Source organism: Molossus molossus, unplaced genomic scaffold, assembly GCF_014108415.1.
Source record: "Molossus molossus isolate mMolMol1 unplaced genomic scaffold, mMolMol1.p scaffold_m16_p_6, whole genome shotgun sequence".
In the NCBI taxonomy this organism is placed as follows: Eukaryota; Metazoa; Chordata; class Mammalia; order Chiroptera; family Molossidae; genus Molossus; species Molossus molossus.
Window position 1 is genome coordinate 8,316,473 of NW_023425399.1, and position 20,027 is coordinate 8,336,499.

The 20,027-nt window shown below is 59.8% G+C and overlaps 1 protein-coding gene across 4 annotated transcripts in view; it reads left to right on the plus strand.

Annotated features, from left to right (window-relative positions):
* RIPOR3 (RIPOR family member 3) overlaps positions 1–20,027 on the plus strand; it is a 60,639-nt gene that overhangs the window by 35,840 nt on the left and 4,772 nt on the right. For all 4 annotated transcript variants that reach the window (XM_036244244.1, XM_036244246.1, XM_036244247.1 and 1 more), the window contains 17 exons: positions 5,289–5,435; positions 6,424–6,502; positions 9,148–9,171; positions 9,463–9,516; positions 10,118–10,267; positions 10,472–10,535; positions 10,865–10,908; positions 11,012–11,137; positions 11,212–11,357; positions 12,035–12,164; positions 13,255–13,827; positions 16,192–16,322; positions 16,764–16,887; positions 17,548–17,683; positions 18,298–18,459; positions 19,091–19,252; positions 19,758–19,960. In XM_036244244.1, coding sequence (XP_036100137.1) covers positions 5,289–5,435; positions 6,424–6,502; positions 9,148–9,171; positions 9,463–9,516; positions 10,118–10,267; positions 10,472–10,535; positions 10,865–10,908; positions 11,012–11,137; positions 11,212–11,357; positions 12,035–12,164; positions 13,255–13,827; positions 16,192–16,322; positions 16,764–16,887; positions 17,548–17,683; positions 18,298–18,459; positions 19,091–19,252; positions 19,758–19,960 — 2,455 coding nt within the window. The remainder of the gene's footprint in view (positions 1–5,288; positions 5,436–6,423; positions 6,503–9,147; positions 9,172–9,462; positions 9,517–10,117; positions 10,268–10,471; positions 10,536–10,864; positions 10,909–11,011; positions 11,138–11,211; positions 11,358–12,034; positions 12,165–13,254; positions 13,828–16,191; positions 16,323–16,763; positions 16,888–17,547; positions 17,684–18,297; positions 18,460–19,090; positions 19,253–19,757; positions 19,961–20,027) is intronic.

The window sequence follows — 20,027 nt, forward strand, 5'->3', positions numbered from 1 at the left end:
TCGGGCCTTGCTTCAATGCCACGTCCTGGGGACCCCCTGGCCCCAGACCAGGCCCTCGCCCTCCAGTAGCTCTTTCCCTTGGTTTAACAGGTGCAGCTTAGAGCCCTGACGGCCAGGCCCAGCTCACGTGTCTTGGGCTGCTCAGCTCCGAGGTGTGCCTGGAAGGGGTGCACCTCAGGGCCGAAATCCCAGAGTGTCCCAGCTGGAAGCAGCCTTAGGCATCCCTGATTCATTCCACAAATCTGGGCGGAGCACCTGCTTGGGCCAGCCCCAGTCCCAGGCTCCGGGAAGAGACCCGGGTCCCGCCCTCCTCCAGGGCGGCAAACGCAGGCAGCCATCACCAGGCAGACCAGCGCGGCAGTGCTGTGGGGAGCGGGGTGTGAGGACGGCCATCTCAGAGGAGGCTCCCCACGAGGCAGGGGCACGTTCCAGGAAGGCCAGAGAGAAGGGAAGGAGCTGGTCGTGTGCCGACGGGATGCAGGGGCGGGGAAGCCTGTCAGGCGGAGCAAACAGCAAGTGCAAAGGTCCTGAGGTGGGAATGAGCCTTGAGGGACAGAAAGTGGGCTTGCGGCTGGCGTGTGGGACAGTAGTGATGGAGGGAGGAGGACCCTGCAGGGCCTCATGGGCCACTGTGAGGACATTCCCAGTGTGAGGGGCTGAAGTAGAGGAAACTGAGGCCCAAGATGGGAAGAAATTTGGCCAGTGTCCCAGGGGAATGACCACCCAGTGCCCTGGCCCCAGCCTGAGAGGAGAAAGTGTGGACGCCACTGTGCGGGAGGCACGCAGCAGGCGCTCCGTAAATGCCGACAGGCGGGTGTAAGCTGACCAGGGGATGATGCTGTTTCCTGACCCAAGGAACCATTTCTGAGCTGCCTCTCCCTGGGCTTCATCCGGGTCCCCCACCCCATGGGGTCCACAGTCAGGGCTGCCAAGGACAGCTGTGCAGGTTGCCCGGCCAAGGGTGCCTCCGGCCCTGTGACCCTTCCAAGCGATGCGCCCTGGCACGGAGCTGGTCCAGCGGAAGGTACTCTGTGGGGACTCTGACCCCGTGGTCTGGCAGCAGGAGGGGCCAGCTGCCTGGCACAGAGCCCGTCGAGTAGAATTAACTCTCCACTGTCATCATCTAGGTGCTGAGCAAAGGTTCCTGTGTTTTCTTGTGCCCCAGGCTGTAGCTGGCCCTGTCTGCAGCTCCCCTCCTGTCAGGCTTTCGGGGGGCCTCTGGACTTTCGACATCCATAGGAAATGTCCCCTCAAGCCGTCCCCCACCCTGGATTCCTGGGGCGAGCCCTCTGGGAGAGAGAGAACAGAGGGCATCCAACCCAGGCACTGGGGCTCATCGGTCAGCAGCAAGGGTAAGAGTCAGGCCCTGCCAAGTCTGCACCCTAGTCCAAGAAGGAGGGCTCTGATGGCTGCAACTATCTTGAAGCCTCCTCCTCCTGGGGGTCCCACTTAGGGAATTTGGGGGGATGCCTGCCTAGGCGGGTTCTGCGGTCCCTGAGTGGCCACCATCTGGCCTCAGCCTCTGCAGTCCCTTTGGCCCTGGGTGGTGAAGAAGCTGCCCACGACCATAGGGAAGAAGTTCGTCTATTTTTAACTTCCTGTCTCTGTCCACCTCCCAGAGGTCTGGACCCTTGGCTCCAGGGCTGGACAGCCTGGACTGGGTATCAGGCCTCACCTCTGGCCTTATTTCCCAGGTAATTCAACCAGGCTGAAACACAGCCACATTGCCAAGGCACTGAGCGCCTGGCACGGGTCCGGTAAAATAACCTTAGAGGCCGGGCAGGAGAACAGGGCTCGACATAGATGGGGTGGGTAGCTGGCCCCTTTGTCCTCGCCCCCACCCCTGCTCTGGCACCTGAAACCCCTTTGACTCTGGACTGGGTTTTTAATTCCATAATCAAAGAATTCACTTGAGGAAGTAATCTGGTGGGGGAAGTTTATACTAAGGTGTGAATGGTTGCTATAATTAAGCCATATATATATATAATGAGGTGGGGGGACAAGAGGAGGCCAGGCCCTGACACTGTCCCATTCTGCCCTGATTGACAGGCATGGCTGCTCTTACCCACTTCCTGCCACTCCTCAGCCTGTCACCTCCCCCAGGCTGGCAGGCAGGCACCCTCCTGAGCCCTGCAATGTCCTCACCAGCTTGGGAATTCCTCCATTGGGACAGCTGGGAAGGGTGGGTGGAAACCCCACAGTGGCCCTTAGAGGAGGCTGGAGGGAGAGGACAGAGCCGAGCTGCTCACACTGTCCTGTGACTGTGGAGCCACAGACTTTGGGGATCTCATGGGGGGCGTCAGGAGAAACGGGCTAGCACGTGGAGCACACACAGCAGCTTGACCTTTGTGAATGCCGAGTGCATGTTCGTCCTCATCCCTGCCCAGCTCATACCACCGTGCACAGGAGGAAAGGTCAGCTTACCCTGGTGTCCCCCTGAGCGGCGGCTCGAGCCCCGCCTGCCTCCAGAGCCTGCGTCCGCAGCAACCACACACAGCATCTCCCCACGACGCCCGGCAGGACTGCCCCCGTGGCCTCACGTGAGGGCTGGGCCAGTGGGCTGCACGTGCCCGCCTGGAATCTTGTCTGGCTTGCCAGGGGCTGTTTAATATTTACTGAGTCCTCCCAGAGCGGGTGAAACATCCGCCCCAGAGGGCGCTCCCTGCCCGGGCAGTTGTGACACCAGCCAGACGCGCAGCCTGATTTCGCCATCGGGAGGCTGCCGCACTTGGCTTTCCCTGGCGGGCCGCCGTCCGAGTGGCTGCCACACCTGTCCTGCTGGAGCTCCGACCAGAGCTCGGGGCTCAGAGCTTCCCCGGAGCAGACGCCTGGCACAGCAGGAGGGCAAGGTCTCCAGGTAGATGGAAGGGGGGCCTGGCCGAGGGCACACACCTGCCGGGGACGGTGGGCCCCTGGGTGCTGGCAGGCGAGCGTGGCTCCCACCTCCACGCTGCCTGCTTACCCGCCGGGGACACTAGCCTGTCCGAAACCCGCCTCTGGGAGGCTGCAGCCCTGCCCAGCTCCGGGCCTGGAGATGGCAACTTTGTGGAGGGTCTGTTCCCAGAGGTGGGTGATGCAGCCTCAGGGAGGGTGAGGGAGGAGGGTGTGCAGCCCCTTCCTGGCCTTTGGAAAGTGTCACTTGTCATATAACATCTGAATGTCAGCAGGCACAGGGATGAGCACTGATGATAATGGGCTTTGTGACACCACCTGAGTGGAGCGCCTTCCCCGCTCACCCTGCTTAAACTCGTCCTGCCTCTGTTCTTCCCTGGCACGAAGCACTCGCTGATGCAGGCTTTGAAACGTGCTCTGACTTAGCTTGGACCATAGACAGCCTTACTCTTTGCCGGGCACTGCTCGAAGCCTGTACATCTATTAACTCGTGTAGCTCCATGGTAACCTTTCCTCTGGTTCGCATTATAGATGAGAAAGCTAAGGCACAGAGAGGTTCAATAACCTACCCAAAGTCACACAGCCTGTAAGTAGGAGGCTGGAGAGAGACCCTGGTTTGGCTCTGGAGCCTGCCCTTGTTACCGCTGCCCACCGCCTGCCCCAGCTGGCTCAGCAGCTCACAGGGGGAGGGGTTTTGTCTGTTTTGGTCCCTGTTGTATCCCCATCCCCTAAAATGGTGACTGGTGCCCAGTAGGTGCTTATTTAAATATTTGTCGAATGAATGACTATTTTTTAACTCTGTGGGGCAAGCACTCTTATTATCCCCCTTTGATAAATGGGGAAACTGAGGCTCCAGTTAAATACCTGTGACCTCTGGGGCAGGGATTTCTCATGGGCAGCTGACCTGTGCGGGATTCCAGGTCCTTCCTTGCTGCAGCATCCTCTACGACCAGCTCTCAGCATGCCCAGGGCCTGGGGTCTACATTTCTGGCATGTTGGTTTGTGACATGGTTGTGCAGCCGTGGAAGGGAACCACGGGTCTGGGGCTTGGTCCCTGGCAGCCAGGACCACTCCTCTCTGCTGAGTCAACAGCAGGTGTCTACGCCTGTGCATGGAATGCGCAGCATCTGGCTGGGCTGGAAATACAGCCCGGCGCTTGCTGAGCCTCTGGGGGACCAGTGGCCCTTGTCACAGGCCTGGCAAAGGAGCACGAGCTGTTTCCACTTGCCCCCCGCCTGGCTCTCCAGACACAATCCCCTCTCCTCCCGAGGACTGTGAGCCTTCGGAGTGGGATGCTGGCAGCTTGGCTTTCATCATGGTGCCTGACCCGGGAAAGCCTTGCTCTGTGAGTGTTTGAATGAATGAACTAGTCCTGCACCGCTGATTTTAGACCTTAAACATGCAGCGGACTGTGAAGGCTCCCAGGGAGACATGGAGCTGGGTCTCTAGCAATAGGACATCTCCCGAGTGAAGCAGGGACGGTGAATCCCCTAAGACCGTGCCCCTCAAAGTGTGGTCCCTGGACCAGCAGCATCGCCGGCACCTGGAAACACATGAACATGCAAGTTCTCAGGCCTCAGACTGTTGAATCTGAAACTCTGGTGGGGTGGGGGGTTGGGACGGTCAGCAACCCGAGTCTAATCCTCCAGGTGATTCTGAGGACCCTGGAAATCCTGCACCTTGCTCCCGCTGCGTGGTTAAGATTCCCAGGCTGAGATTCTGCATATATTTGGGTTTGGATCCCAGCTTAGCCACAGAGTTTTTGGCCAGACTTGGTTTCCATGCCTCTCCCTGGGCCAGGGAAGTGGAATATATTGACTAACTCAGGCCTGGGGCATGAGTTTGCCTCAAAATGCCTGTGCACACATGTGCATGTGCATGTGTGTGCATGTGTGTGTATGTTGATTTGTCAGGCCACCTCCTTCCAAACCATATGTATAAAAAGCAGGGCTGGGGAGGTTACCCAGAGGAAAATTGAGGTACTATTAAATGAGGGAAGTGGGTGGATGCTGGGCAGGCAAATCCAATAGGTGCCCACCCCATGGGTATGCCACAGGGCTATAATTTGGCCTCCCATGTTGCTTTGCCTGCATTGACAAAGCATTCTAAACAGAGAGCACTGGCATTTGAGTAGCTTGATTGTCTTTTTCACTGTAAGTTAATTTCTCATATCAGTTGATTATTAGTAATATTAGTAATCTTTTAATCCTAAAATCTAAAACTTCTTTTTACAGATGGGGAAACTTAGGCCTAGAGAGTCTTAGTAACTTTCCTGAGACTACATAGTGTGGTGGCAGTAGGGTGGGACTCAGCTCTGGCTACTGTTCCCAAAGTGCCTGGCCCAGGGACTTAGTCCAGACCTCTGCTCTAAACCTCCCCCCCATTTCTTCTCACAGAAAGTCCATCCAAAGGAACTCAGTGAGGTCTCGCATACCTGCGAAATCCTCCAAGATGTATGGCACGCTGCGGAAGGGGTCTGTGTGTCCGGGCTCCAAGACGCAGCAGGTGAAGAAGGTCTTCGAAGCGCTGAAGAGAGGCCTCAGGTAAGGACAGGCTGGCTGTGGCCTTTGGAGAGTAAGCTTGGCCTTCGCCTGCTTGCTCTGCTCCGTCTGTCCCCGGGGAACATGGTTAGGTCTTGTCTGTACCAGGCCTCAGGGGGAGCTGCTGGTCATTCATTTAGATGGGAAGCAGCCTGGCCAGGAAGCAGAGTGGGGCTCCTCGGCCAATAGCACCCAGGCACCCTCCTCCCGTGGCGCAGCCGGGACAGGTGCAGCGTGGGAGCTGGGGTGTGCCGGGCGGCGACGACAGCTTCTGGTGGTTCCCGTGGGACCACCTGTTTGAGACGGGTCTTGGGTCAACGGCATCCGCCTCTCCCTGAGAGCCTGGTAGATAGCAGTGCAAACGGGCAGCTCTGACGGAGTCCCACCTGGCCCCCGCGTCCAGATGGCAGGTTTCCCGCCCGAGTCCCTTTGGCCGGAAACACAACATGAAATGTCCCCTCCCGGCCCACGGCTTTCTCTGCTTTCCAGAGGGTTTTCCAGGCGCCTCTCTGGTGGTTGGTCCTGGGCAGCCAGCCAGCAGGGCACCCCGCCCTTGTCCACGAGGAAGGTGCTCTTGCTCACCTCCCCTGGGCCAGGGTGAAGATATTGTCCTCTGAGGCCACTGCTGGGTTTCGGACATGGGTTCAGCCCCTCCCTGCCGTGGGACCCTGTGCGGGGTTACTTGCAGTCTTCAAGGGTCGGTTTGCCCATCTCTAAGATGGGTTTAATAAGAATAGAACCTGCTTGTGGGGTTGTTTGGGGAGTTAACAGAGATACTTTCCATTTTGACAGTGCTGGGCACTGCCCACAGGGTGTGGGCTCTGGAGGCCCGTGGGTGGGCCAGGCTGCCAGGTGGGTGGGCAGGCCCTGCCCTCTGACCCCCGAGCCTGCCGAGAACCACAGCCGCTCTCGTGAGGCTGCTGCTGGCTCTCGGAGCTCTGGTCACTGCTTCTGTTTCTCTTCTTGTCCCATCTCCTCCCCGTTCTCGCAGGGAGCACCTGTGTGTCCAGCAAGCCGAGCTGGACTACCTGTCAGGACGGCACAAGGACACCCACAGGAATTCCCGGCTGGTGAGCCCCCTCCCCGCCCTTCCCAGCGGAGCAGCCTTGGCCGAGGTCCAGAAATGGGCCCTCCCTCGGCCCCCTGCCTGCACCCTGGGTGTGACTCTCCCGAACTCAGAGGCCTAAGGACCGGCCTTGCTTATATCAGGATGAATTTAACCCCAGAGGCTGGTGGGAAGCTCCCCCGCCCCCTCAGCTGGGGCAGAGTTCCCACATCTGGGGACCCACCCCCATTCTCTGGTTCCAGCAGTGACTGTGGGGCAGGCTGGTGTGCAGAGGCGCCTGTTTTAGACCTTGGCCATCTGGGCGCCCTGCAGTCAGGGGGTTTATGTGATGCCAAGGAATCGGGGCAGGCATCGAATGTAGGGTCTGTCACGGGGCCCCTGACGCTGTGCTTGTTCGGCCCTGCGTGTCTCCCGATCACCCAGCAGCTCTGTTGCTTTCCGATCACCTTGAGGGCTGCGTCTTTGAGGCTGCCCTGGGGCCCGTCCAGCCCCAGCCTCCTCTGCTCTGGACTTCTGCTCCCCCTGCCCCCTTAGCAGAGCCTGACTAGAAACACACACACACACACACACACACACACACACACAATCAAGACCAAAACCAAAAATCAGTGTCCCAGTTAAATCTGATTTTCAGCCCTGGCCGGTTTGGCACAGCGGTTAGAGCGTCAGCCTGCGGTCCACAGAGACCCGGGTTCGGTTCCCGCTAAGGGCATGTACCTTGGCTGCAGTTTGTCCCCAGCCCTGGTTGGGTTGTGTGGGTGGCGACCACTCGATGTGTCCCTTTCACATCGATGTTTCTCTCTCTTCCTCTCTCTCCTTCCCACTCTATCTGAGTAAAAAATGGAAAAATGTCCTCGGGTGAGGATAAAAAAAAAAAAAAAAAAATCTGATTTTCAGATAAACAACACATAATTTTTCCGTGTAAGTATGTCCCAAAGATTGCATGGGACATACTAAAACCAAAAGTCACTGTTTACCGGAACCGTAAATGGCACTGGGTGTCCAGTGTCTTATCTGCTCACAGGGCCAGGATCCAGCTCAAGACCCCCCCCCCCCCCAGTGGGAGGCTGGCTTTCCGGTCTTGGGAAGTCCCCACCCCTCTGCTCTGCCCCACCCCTCGGTCCTAATGGGATTAGACACAAAAGCCAGGAGGCCCTGCAGCCTGTGGGCTCCTCCAACCAGCCAGCTGATTCCCAGCATCTCCGGGAAAAACAGGGGGAGGCGAATCTTCCTATCAAACAGCAGCGCCGCCCTGGCTCCTGGCTCCTGCAGGGGTCGGCAGGGTGGGAGACACAGGGCCCCGGGCTCACAAGTGTGCCGGCTGCTCTGGGGAGGGGAAGATGGGCAGCTCAGGGAGGTCTGGCCCTGGTGGGCGTCAGGCCATGAAGGTGGAGGGAGGAGGCATTACTAAGACCCCACCCTGGCCCCCAGCATCCACTGCACCCCTCTCACATGGGTGCAGGGCTTCTCACATCCCCCCGTCTCTCTGTCCCAGTCCTAGAAGAAATTCTAAGGTAGACAAGTGTATAAAGGTTCCTACGTTTTAGCTGTTCCCATTTCATAGATGGGCACACTGAGGCCACACGGCGCGAAGACGGGTGTGGGTCCTGCCTCCCTGGATGCTGCTGGTTCTTGGTTACCAAGGAGCTGTGTGAAGTTACTCTTCTTTCCAAAGACTTGGGGACTTTCCTAGTTACTTATTTCTTACGTGAAGCCTTAATTTCATAATCCCACATGTACGATTTCACATAAATCCATACATGGGAAAGCACAGAATCTGGGGACTTGACTCCTTCGTTCCTCATTGCCGACACCCTCCTGCACTGAGTCTTTCTCACCCTGCTGAACCCTAATATTTATCTTTCACGGTTTTCTCTCTGGTCACATAATCATATAAACATACATACAGGTGCATGGAGAGGGTTCCGGTCGAGCTGTCCTACAGAGATGAAACCAGAGTGTACACCCTCTTCCACACCTGCTGCTTCTCCCCAGTGGGTCTCAACCTTGTGGGGATCCCTCCCGGCTCCGCTCGGTGATTCCGGTCTACGTGGCAAACTAGGCCTCTTGTAGAAATACAGTGTATTCACCACGGCCACACCTGTCACTCACACACTGTGGCCAATTTCATGCTCCAAGGCCGGGACCAAGTCTCCTTTTCACTGGTGACACCTGGCCCCTAGCGTGGACGGGCCGGTCTGGTTCTGCCATTTCCTGAGGCTTGAACTCCTGGGTGGTGCCGGCTGCCACTCCCCACTCTGAATTCTTCTGGCCATGGCAGAAGTCACCCCTTAAACTATCAAATCGCAATGGCCCCCATTATACACAGTGCTTGCTCTGTCTCTTACTCTTTATAGCAACCCTAGGGGGTAGATGCTATGGCTATCCCATTTTATTTGAGGACATAGAGGCTCAGAGAGGTTGAGTAACTTTCCTGGGACACACAGCCGAGAGACAGGGCCAGGCTTAGAACTGCTTCACCCAAAGTGCCTGTGTTTAGTCCCTCTTCTTCCTCTGCCGGACCACGGGCCTCAGGGGGTGGAGCGGCTGCTGGCTGTTTGTCCTCTGAGCTCAGGCGCCCCTGGATGTAGCCTCTTGGATCTTGAGGGAGCATCCGGAGTCCTGACACCCTCTCCCCCCCCCCCACAGGCTTTCTATTACGACCTGGACAAGGTGAGTCAAACGTCCCCCATCTGGTGAGCGCGGCGGGCTGTGGCTAGGCCTGGCTCCATGAGGTGTCTTTGCTCCCCGCACTGCATCCTCTGGTCGTCCTAGAGGAGAAATACCTGGGGTCTTCCCCATTTCACAGATAGGGAAACTGAGGCCCAGTGATGCGCTTTTCTCGGGGTGGGGGAGCTGGCCTGGCTTGGAGCCCAGGTCTCTGAGTTAGGGCTGAAGGAGGGGGGCAAGAGCAGGCGGTGGGCCAGGCCACCTCTGAAGCATCGTCTCTGTTCCTGGGAGAAGCAAACGCGCTCAGTGGAGAGGCACATTCGGAAGATGGAATTTCACATCAGCAAGGTCAGCTGGCTCCCAGGGGCTCGGGGTGGGGGCGGCTGCTGTCTTTGCTGGGTCTCCACCCCAAAGCAGGAGCCAGGAGGCCCCTCTGAGCAGGGGGAGGGGTTCTCCGGGTGCTGAGGGAGGGAGCCAGTCGGGGAGGAGCAGGGACTGCAGGGGCTGAGCCCAGACAGACCTCGTGCTAACCTGAGAGGGCTTGGAAGGCCGGGACCACGCACCCGCTAGGGGGATGGGAGGGTGGAAGCCCAGAGAGGCACAGGACTGCCCCAGGTCACACAGCGAGTCCTTCAAGGTCTGCAGTGTGCGAATTCCTCCGTGGTCTGGCTTTACGCCCCCAGCAGCTCAGTGGGGAGGCGGGATATCAAACCCACCTCCCGTTTCTGTGGCAAATCAGCAGGGAGGGGGGGCTGCAGCTACATGCCCAGGTCACTAGTTGTCACTGGGCACTGACCGCATGCCAGCCGCTGCCAGGTGCTGGGGATTCCTGCCCCCGCGGGCTCACTGTGTGCCGCTGTCGGGAGCTGGGGTCGGGATGTTAGCTCAGGGCAGAGGGTGCGAGTGACAGGCAGGCCGGGCAGCACCCACCGTCCTGTGCCCCGGGCAGGTGGACGAGCTCTACGAGGGCTACTGCATCCAGTGCCGCCTGCGAGACGGCGCCTCCAACATGCAGCGGGCCTTCTCCAGGTGCCCGCCCAGCCGCGCCTCCCGGGAGAGCCTGCAGGAGCTGGGCCGCAGCCTGCAGGAGTGCTCCGAGGTGGGCCGCCAGCCCGTGGGGGGCAGGGTTCCCTGGGGAGTGCACCGAGGTGGGCCGCCAGCCGGCAGGGGGCAGGGTTCCCTGGGCCCTGGGGGAGCTCTGCCACCAGCCTCGGTCCGGTCCGGCAGGGTCTGGGCACGCCCCCCAGCCCCAGCCCCGTGGCCCCCGGGGGCGGGCGCTGAGCCATCCTGCACGGCTTTGCAGGACATGTGGCTCATAGAGGGGGCCCTGGAGGTGCACCTGGGCGAGTTCCACATCCGGATGAAAGGTAACAGGGCTGGAGGGGTGAGCAGCAGCCCATTCAGCGGGGGGGGGGGGGGGGGGGGGGGGGGGCTTCTTGAGGGCCCTGGGACTTCTGCTGAGGCTGGGATGTTGGGCAGAACTCATGGGTCCTGGCCCGGCCCTGGGTTTGCACTCCTGTGACATGTGACCTTGGGCGGTGCCTCCCCCTCTCTGAGTTAGGTAGTTGGGTGTAAGGGCCCAAGCCTGTCCATCATGATGGCTTACTCAGGGGTGGGGGGTCCCCCAGTGAGGGCCTGTGACCCTCGGGGCAGGGGTACAGGAGGACCGAGGGATCAGCCTGTCTCTGTGTTCCAGGCTTGGTGGGCTACGCACGCCTCTGCCCAGGAGACCAGTATGAGGTATGACCGCCCCCTGGGGTCAGTCCTCAGGGTTCCCCGAGACCTTCGGGGGCCCCAGGGTCCCCTGGGGCAGCTGGCCCATCCCTTCGTGGGTCCCCCGCAGGTGCTGATGCGCCTGGGCCGCCAGCGCTGGAAGCTGAAGGGCCGGATCGAGTCTGATGACAGCCAGACCTGGGATGAGGAGGAGAAGGCCTTCATCCCCACCCTGCACGAGAACCTCGAGATCAAGGTGGGTGGGGCCTAGCTGCAGGGCCCGGGCGCCCCCAGGCTGGGCTCAGACCACCCTCAACTCCCCACCCCCAGGTGACAGAGCTGCGCGGCCTGACCTCGCTGGCGGTGGGCACAGTGACGTGTGACATCACCGACTTCTTCACGACCCGGCCGCAGGTCATCGTGGTGGACATCACAGAGCTGGGCACCATCAAGCTGCAGCTGGAGGTGCTGTGGAAGTGAGTGGGGCCAGCCTCGCTCCCTGTCCCCCCAGCCCCACGCCTCACCTGGAGGGCCACCCGCCCAGAGCCAAGCCTGAGGGGTCTCGCTGGCTCCCCCTGCTGGCCTGGCTGCACCCTGGCAGGCACTTGTGGCCTTTCCGCCCTCCTCTCCCAGGTGTGTGCAGGGCCCGAGTCCCAGGCCCGGAGGTCCGGCTGGGCCCCGCACACCTCTGGCCAGGCCTCTGTGCAAATGAGCGAGCAGGTGTCTGTGAGGCTGGGAGGTTCACCCAAACCACCTGCTCCAAGGGCAGGGCCGGCGAGGCCTTGGGTCGCGGGCTTCCCTGGGACTGGGACTGACGCAGAGGTCCTTCTAGAACGGTGCCCTTTACGAGGATCTGAGAGGGTGGAACGTGGTTTCCCCGGGAAGGGCAGCACCGAGTGTCTACCACGGGTCTGCTGGGCTTCTCGAAGGGACCTCTAAAGGGGGTGTCATTCACGTGTGTGGTGGCCAGTCCCTGCCCCTTGCTACCTGGCTAAGGGCCCTCAGGGTGGTGGCTGTCTGAGGGACGGTTCCAAAACGGTTGAGAACATGGATCGAGAGTCCCTGGGCTTCGCTGTGACCCGGGGCGAGGCCCTGCGCCCTCATCTCCCCTGCGGTCCCTGGCAGTGACACCTTGGCCTTCCGTCCCCTCCAGCCCGTTCGACACTGAGAGCTTCTTGGTGTCACCCAGCCCTTCAGTCAAGTTCTCTGTGGGCAGCAGGAAGGGCTCCTTGTACAACTGGACGCCCCCGAGCACCCCCAGCTTCCGGGAGAGGTACTACCTGGTGAGTGGGCCTCGACGGGCAGGGACGCTGGGTCACGCGGGCACTGCCGGCGGTGGGGTGACTCCCCAGGGGCCGCCCTGTGGGACTGGGCCGAGCGGCCTGGCACCTCTTGATGTAGCAAGCTTTGGGTTCAGCCTCCTCTGCTTTGGGTGATACTGGCTGTTTTGATGTCCTTTTTATTCCTTGATGCTGGCCCCTCCCTCTATTCTGGGGGGCTGCTAGGCTTGGCTAGTTCTCCCGGACACCTTGAATAAGGTCTTCTGGACGGTTCTACCACCCCAGCCATGGTCTTGGCTTCTAATTTGTGTTAAACTTACACTGAATGTTTCCAGTAGGTAATACCTTGACAGAGTACAGTAAGTATCTCTCTCCTGTAGCCCCAGGGATCTGGGCCTCCTTAGCACCGCTGTCAGCTCCTTCCAGATCCTTCCAGCGATGCTCTCTGCCTTCTGGGAGCAAATGCGTCTTTTCCTCCACCCTTTAGTCCACAGAAGCCTTTTTAACCTAGTGGTGCATCTGGAGAGTGGGGGTGTGAGGGATACAAGACGAGGACTCAGAGGCCCTCAGAACAGGGCATGTAAACATCATCTAATGAGCTGCTGCTGTTTCTATACAACGAGCACTGGCTGGGTATTGTGTGTCAGGTCCGTCTGTCCTGCCTTTCTCAGCTCATTGCACTCATTCGGAACTACGTGCCAGGCTCTTCTTCCGGCCAGGCGAGGCCTGTGCCCCCGGGGAGCCCTGCCTGGCCCAGGGGTGGTGGACGGACCATGGGAAAATAGAGCAGAACGTTCCTTGGCAGACAGCACAGTCAGTGCAAAGGCCCTGAGGTGGAAATGTGTGAATGAACCTAAAGGGCATGAGAAACAGCAAGGAGGCCTCTGGGGCTTGGAGGTGTGAGAGAGGGTCGACGGGGGTAAGAGCAGAGGATGGACGGTTCTAGCAGCCCCTCCAAGTCAGCTTGGTGGGCCTGAGTCATCGGAGGAAGTGGGTATGGGGAGCGAGTGTCTGTGGCAGGGGGAGCCCCTCTGGGGACCTCGCTGTGGTCCCTGGGTGGCCAGTGAGGCTGGTCCTGTGTCCCCCTCTCCAGTCTGTCCTGCAGCAGCCAGCGCAGCAGGCCTTGCTGCTGGGCAGCCCAGGGCCCCCCTCCACCCTCAGCTGCCTGTCCGACAGCGACCTTCGGGGCCCTGGTCTGTGCAGCCAGAGTCAGGAGCTGCCTGAGATGGACTCCTTCAGCTCCGAGGACCCCCGAGACACCGAGACCAGCACATCAGCATCCACCTCGGACGTGGGGTTCCTGCCCTTGGCCATTGGCCCCCAGGCCTCCATTGAAGAGGAGGCCCTGGAGGACTCCCCACCCCTGGGCCTCTTGCCAGAGATGGCCCACCTGGTAGGAGGCTCATTTGTGGAGCGGCCTGGCTGGAGGAATTTGGGAGTAGAGAGCCCCAACCTGCCACGGGGCTCCCCCCTCCACAACCATACCATGCTGGGCAGCCAGAAAGACCACGATGAAGGAGAAACCAGGGATGGAGTGGATGGGCCTGGGGTGACCCTCGAGAGGCCCCTGCAGGAGGTCCTGGACTTGCTGAGGTGCACTGACCCCTCCCAGCCCCGGCTCCGAGAGCTGGAGTACCAGGTCCTCAGCTTCAGGGACCGGCTGAAGGTACGTCCACTCTTTGCTGGGCGGCAGCCCTGCTGTGCCAATGGTGTAACAAGCGGGACGGGGCCCTAGGGGCAGCCACCTGGGCCGGCACCCGGCGCGCCTCTGCCCCACCGGGCGAGCGATGTCTCCTCTCTGGGCCTCAGTCTGCTTATCTGTCGAGTGGGGATAACAAGAGCCCTCATCGGGCTGGGAGGAGGATTAGGAGGAAGTTGGGGCTCAGAGTGGATAACTTGCTCCACATCCAGCCAGAACCCAGCCCACCTGGCATCTTCCGACCCGAGCAGGTGAGGCTGCCGCTCGGCCCTGAAATCCCAAACTTGGGGCGTTCGCACAGCCAGAGCTGGGGTGGTGGGAAGCCCCCAGCAGCCACGGCCCCACGCCAAGACGTCTTGTCTCCAGGGCCCGCGCCAGGGGCCGTTCTCACGTGGCTCTCAGAGGTGCTGGCCTGGGCAGATTATCCTATTTTTTTCGTTTACATAAGTTTAAATGGACGTGAAATAAAACGTATCACACCAGCGCCTACTTACACACGAACGAAGCTATGAAACCGCTGTCTTTTGTGCAGGACACACATCGGCACGGACACAGCTTCACATCCCTACAGATATTTGTTTCGTTTTATCCCTTCCCCACCCCAACACTGCAAACCAGCACAGGTGACAGAAAGGTGGATTTTCACCTTCTAGCCAGTAACTTAAAAAAAATACAAGTTCACTATTTACCACTGCTATGGACCTGCCTGAAGATTTCAAGGAAAACATATAAGATGCAGTCACCTTTTAAAAAAAAATTTCTGAAGTGTTTTTTTCTGTGGAACAATTTGTCAGTGTACACCAGCCTGTCATCTGTAATTTGAAAAATTCTTCCCACTTTACATAAAAATCTTAAAATAATACCACAGTAAGGCAATGATTTTAAACATCTTTGAGAAACTTCTTCTTCTTCTTTTTTTTTTTTGGCAAACCAAGTTAGAAGAATAAAAATGATGACAGGCTATGGTTTTTAGTTTGACCTAAACAATTTTTTTTTAAATTTTTTATCCTCACCTGAGGACATTTTTGCATTTACCTTCAGATAGAGCGGGAGGGAGAGAGGGGGAAAGAGAGAGAGAACCGTCAGTGTCAGAGAGACACATCGAGTGGCTGCCACCCACACCGCCCCGTTGGGGCCGGGGACAAACTGCAACCGAGGTACGTGCCCTTAGTGGGAACCGAACCCGGGACTCTGGTCCATGGGCCAACGCTCAACCACTGAGCCACACCAGCCGGACAACTGTGACGTTTTAAATGGCCCCAGCACAGGGCCGAAGTGCTGGCTAGTGTCCTGAGCACAAGGATGTGCCTCCTGGAGACAACACGAGGCTTAGGCGTGAGTCACGTGCTGCTGGACTGAACTCGTTCGGGGATAAACAATGCACATGAAGTACGGCGTCTAAACGGAAACACACACACTACGAGGTTACATATTGGCCACTGCAGAAGCTGTCGTTTCTACACAGTTGGCAGCTTCTGCATTTCCCCAGGGGCACGGCCCCAGCGTCACAAACCCAGCGGCCAGGGCGGCTTGCAGACGGCCGTGAATACCGAGGACCGCGTGCCCAGACGGACGCTTTTCCGATCAGAAAAGGAGATCTGTGCAGCTAGACTCCTTCTCCTGCTGCTCAAGGTTTTGTCTCTGGGCTCCACTTTCGGGGCCCAGTTTTGCTGGCGGGGCAGCGACTGCTCGGGCTGTGTCTCGTGTGGGGCCACGCTGGGCCTGGGGACGGAGCAGCCCTGGAGACCGCCGCAGGAGGCACGAGGCCCAGGTCTCAGCAGTGGGTTTCCAGGTGCCATCGGAGGCGCTCCGAGCGCCTCAGGCTCCTCCGTCTCTCCGGGAGAAGGGACACGTGGAATCCGCAGGCGAACCTGGCACATTTGAGCCTCCTGAAGTGTTTGGCCTGACTCACACCATATTTTAAAAATAATTTGAAATCAGTTGTCAATGTTTAAAAATGGGGCAGCTTCCCACGAAAAGCTAAGTTTGCAGCTTTTCTTAGAAAACTGAACAATCAGACGACACCGGCCCCATGGTCCCAAGTGGCAGGTGGCAGGTGGCAGCTGCAGCAGCAGCTTGCTCTCCTGGGGGAGGGCACCTACTCTCCCACTTCCCATGGTCCCCCCACAACCCCTCACTCACTCCTGTCACTTGCCCTGTGGCCGAGGGTGTCTGCCTCCCCGAGTTTTTGCACCACACCTTGTCACATGCCATTTGGAAGGGTTGGGGAGTGCCACATCCCGGGCCCATCACCCACTTGGGGGACACTGTTAAGGTGGGGGTGCTAGACGGTGCGGGGCCGGCTGCCCTCAGGTGTTGCTCCGTCCACAGCCTCGCGGAGGCTGCCGGGAACACAGCTCGGCCGAGAGCCTCATGGAGTGCATCCTGGAGAGCTTCGCCTTCCTCAACGCGGACTTCGTCCCCCACGAGCTGTCCCTCTTTGGGGGCCCCGAGGGCTCCCGGTGAGTGCACCTGCCAGCACTGACCGGGTGACCAGCCTTAGCTCCGTGGCCCCCTGGCCTGTGTCTGCCATTGCTGATCCGTATTTAGTTTGATTATTTACGGTGCCCCCGCCATCCCCACGCGCCCACTGCCTGGCGCAGAGCAGGTCGCCAGTGACCACAGTGAATGAGACTAGCTCAGCCTGGCCCTGGGCTTTCTGTTCTGAGCAATGGGCTTTTTTTTTTAATCTTAAAAAATAATGATGGAAGAAGACACAGCAGAGTCTCTGACCTTGACCTAGTCGACATGCAGCAGTGACCGTGCTCCCGACCCCTCTGCATAGCCGTCCACCCTCACCTGCCTCACCGCACCACCTCGGCCTCCCTGATCAGAGCTCTCCAGGGAGGGAGGGTTCCCTCTGCCCTTACCAGAATGGTCACCCAGTTCTCTATTCAACTCAGAAAGGACAGGACCCCGCCCCCGCCGCCGTCACTGAAAGAGGCATCCAGGGAGCTCACAGCTGGTGCCCCCGAGCTGGACACACTGCTCATGGTCCACCTCCAAGTCTGCAAGGCTCTGCTGCAGGTGGCTGTGGGGTCTGGGGGTGGGGGGGCTGGGATGGAGAGGGAGGGGCTGGCCAGGGGGTGCAGGTGAGGTGGGGAGTTCTCTCTGCAAAGGGCTGACCTTGAAGGTGGCAGGGAGCGTGGTGCAGGCGGAGAGGCTGCGTGCTCCCTGAGAGCCAATGACATTGAGGAAGTTCCCCCTTGGAAGGCTCAGGCCAGGCCTGGGTGAAGACTCCTGTGGCCCTTACGCAGCCCAAGCCCCGAATCAAAGGCAGTGGCTGTGACTTACTCAGTTGTAGAAGCCAGAGCTCCAATCCAAACTGGCTCCATCTAAAGAGAAAATGTATTGGCTGATAGAACTGACAAGCCCGGAGGTAGGCTTCAGGCCCAGCTGGATCCAGGGTTTCAAATGTCATGACTGGGCCTCTCCCTCTCAGCTCTGCTTTCCTGTGTGGCTTGGCTTCACTTTCGGGCAGGCTGGTCCCTTCCTGGGCAAAGGCAGCCCCTGGCAGCGCCAGCCTGTATCCTGTTGTCTCGGCCTCCTGGGGGGGGGGGGTTCCCAGGTGACAGTCAAGGAGCTACCACCGGGATACAACGGATGGGTCAGGGCAGGTGGGGTCGTGGCGGCTGACGGCACGGGGCGTGTTCGCGCTGACCTGGAGCCCCACGTGTTGCTTCCCAGAAACTGGCCTCCCCTAATGTGTCGAGGATGGTTCAGGAATGTCTTCTGGAAGAAGCTGCGCAGCAAAAGCAGGTCCTGGAGACGCTGTCTATGCTTGATTTTGAGAAGGTCAGCAAGGCGACATCTGTTGAAGAGAGTAAGTAACTGCCGCCACCACTGGCTGCTCGTGGGAATGGAGTGAAGGGACGGGCGTGGAGCACCGGGGGCCTCATCTCCCTTCCTGACGTCCCAAGTTAACTGGGACCCAGCGGTGTCTGGCTGGACTGGGCTCAGGGACACCCTGGGGGGCGGGGAGGGAGGCTGCACACCTGGCGCGAGCAGCACGCGCTCCGCGGTCCGCTGGGTGGCCCTGGGCTAGTGATTCACCCTCTGAGCCTCAGCTCCCCAATCTGGGTAACGGGGAGGCCCCTGGGACGAAGGAATCCGCAGGACCCACTCCGGGCACACAGCGCTAGCTCACATAGACAGTAGCTGTGACCCCAGTTCTGCCTCTGCCCCCTGGGACCTCCCTGGTCCATAAGGAGAGGCTGGTGACAGCTGTCGCCTCAGGTTGTTGTGAGGACTGTGGGTGGTGACCTGGGGAAGGTGCTCAGAGCTGAAGCTGCTTGTCCTCTGTGTGTCACACTGGAGTTCAGGACAAGGATGCTGCCTGTCCCCCTCAGCCTTCTGGCCTCAAGTCCCGGCGGAGGGACATCTCTGGGCCCCCGTGCTCGCTCTGCCCGCAGCAGGTGTCTGAGCCTGGGCTTTCAGTCCTTCCGCAGGCCACTCGGAGGAAGGGCTGCCTGAAGCTGTGGAGGGGGTGCACGGAGCCCGGCGGGGTCCTGGCCTGTCCTGCCGCGGCGCTGCTGAACCAGCTCAAGAAAACGTTCCTGCACAGGGTCCGGGGGAAGTACCCGGGGCAACTGGAAATAGGTAGCGCCCCTGCCCCGCAGAGCGCTGTCCGGAGTCCCGGGCCTTCAGTGTTGGCACAGGGGCCTCCTTTCGGCCTGGGCCTCATCCCTGAGTGTCTTCATGGCCTCAGACGAGGTGGTTTCCCGGCGGGCCCACTACCACCTCCTGTACCGGGAGGAGTCTGTGAGGCTGCACGTTGGTGGGCTGGTGCACCTTCCCGGGGAGAGTCCGTAGCTCCCACCAGAACTGGAAAGGTTAAGAAAGAACCTTCACAGCAGGTAGGCAGGCCCTTATCTGCTCCATGAAGGTGTCTGGACACAGCTTCAGAAGGCAGAGCATTTCCTGTTCCCAAGTGGGTGGCAGCTGTGCCCAGGTAGTGGCTCTGGACTGTCAGCTCTAACCCCAGCTGGCTGCTCAATGGCCTGCATGTTCCCAGCCCCAGCCCTGGCCATGTGGGTGCTCCCCCAAGCCCGCCGGAGCCAGGGCTGCACCTGGCTGGAGCATGCGCCTTCTCGCCGGCACGGCGGGCGCAGTGGGGGCCACCCGCCCACGTGCTGTCAGAAAGCCTTAAATGACCCGGCCGCCGGGCTAAGCAGCTCCCAGGGCGCGAGGTCTCGTTTCCCCTCACGGCCTTGCCCTGTCCTCTTGCCAGCGTGCCGCAGGCTCCTGGAGCAGGTGGTCAGCTGCGGCGGGCTGCTGCCCGGGGCCGGCCTCCCCGAAGAACAGACTGTCTCCTGGTTCCAGTTTCACAGCTACCTGCAGAGGCACAGTGTCTCGGACCTGGAGAAGCACTTTGCCCAGCTCACCAAGGAAGGTAGGGCTGGGAGGCTGGCCGGCGGCCTCAAGGCTACAGGTAACAAGAGGAACTGCCCCCCGCGGGGCCCTTTGTCCCAGCTCTTGGAAGCCAGCTTTTCAGAACCCGGTCTTTCCCCTCCAGCTGTACTTTTGAGAAGCCTGATTCAATCAGACTCCACACCCAGCCCATGTGATGAGACTGGCTGTAGGGGAAGCAAGCAGGCTGCACTTGGCACAGAGCAGGGGTCAGAGCGGGATGTGACGGGGAAGCTCTGCTGGCCAGCATCCTTGAAGGAGGGGCTGGGGTTGTATCAATTTTCAGGGCGTATTTGATCCCTTGCTAGAAAGCCTTCCTAGAGATTCCAGTAGGCCCCTCTGAAGCCAGTCCAGGCTGGGCCTCGGTGACCACATGGGCTTGCTCTGGGAGTTGCTTCTCCAAGCCTAATGGCAGTGGCCAAACTAACCCGCCGCTGGAGAGCCCAGCCGCCCAGAGCAGACCCTGAGCCCACTTCTGCCTCTCCTAGTGACCCTCGTGGAGGAGCTGCAGTGCCCGGGGCAGGCCAAGGCGGTCAGGAAGCTGCAGGGCAAGCGGCTGAGCCAGCTCCAGCCCCTGCCCCAGACACTACGGGCCTGGGCGCTGCTCCAGCTGGACGGGGCTCCAAAGGTGTGCCGGGCGGCCCGGGCTTCCCTGGCCGGGGCAGCCAAGAACAAGAGCTTTCGGGAAAAGGTACGGTAGGCGGACGGGAGGTGGGGCCTCCTGGCCTTAGGTGTGGCGGGTGGAGGGAGGCGCTCTC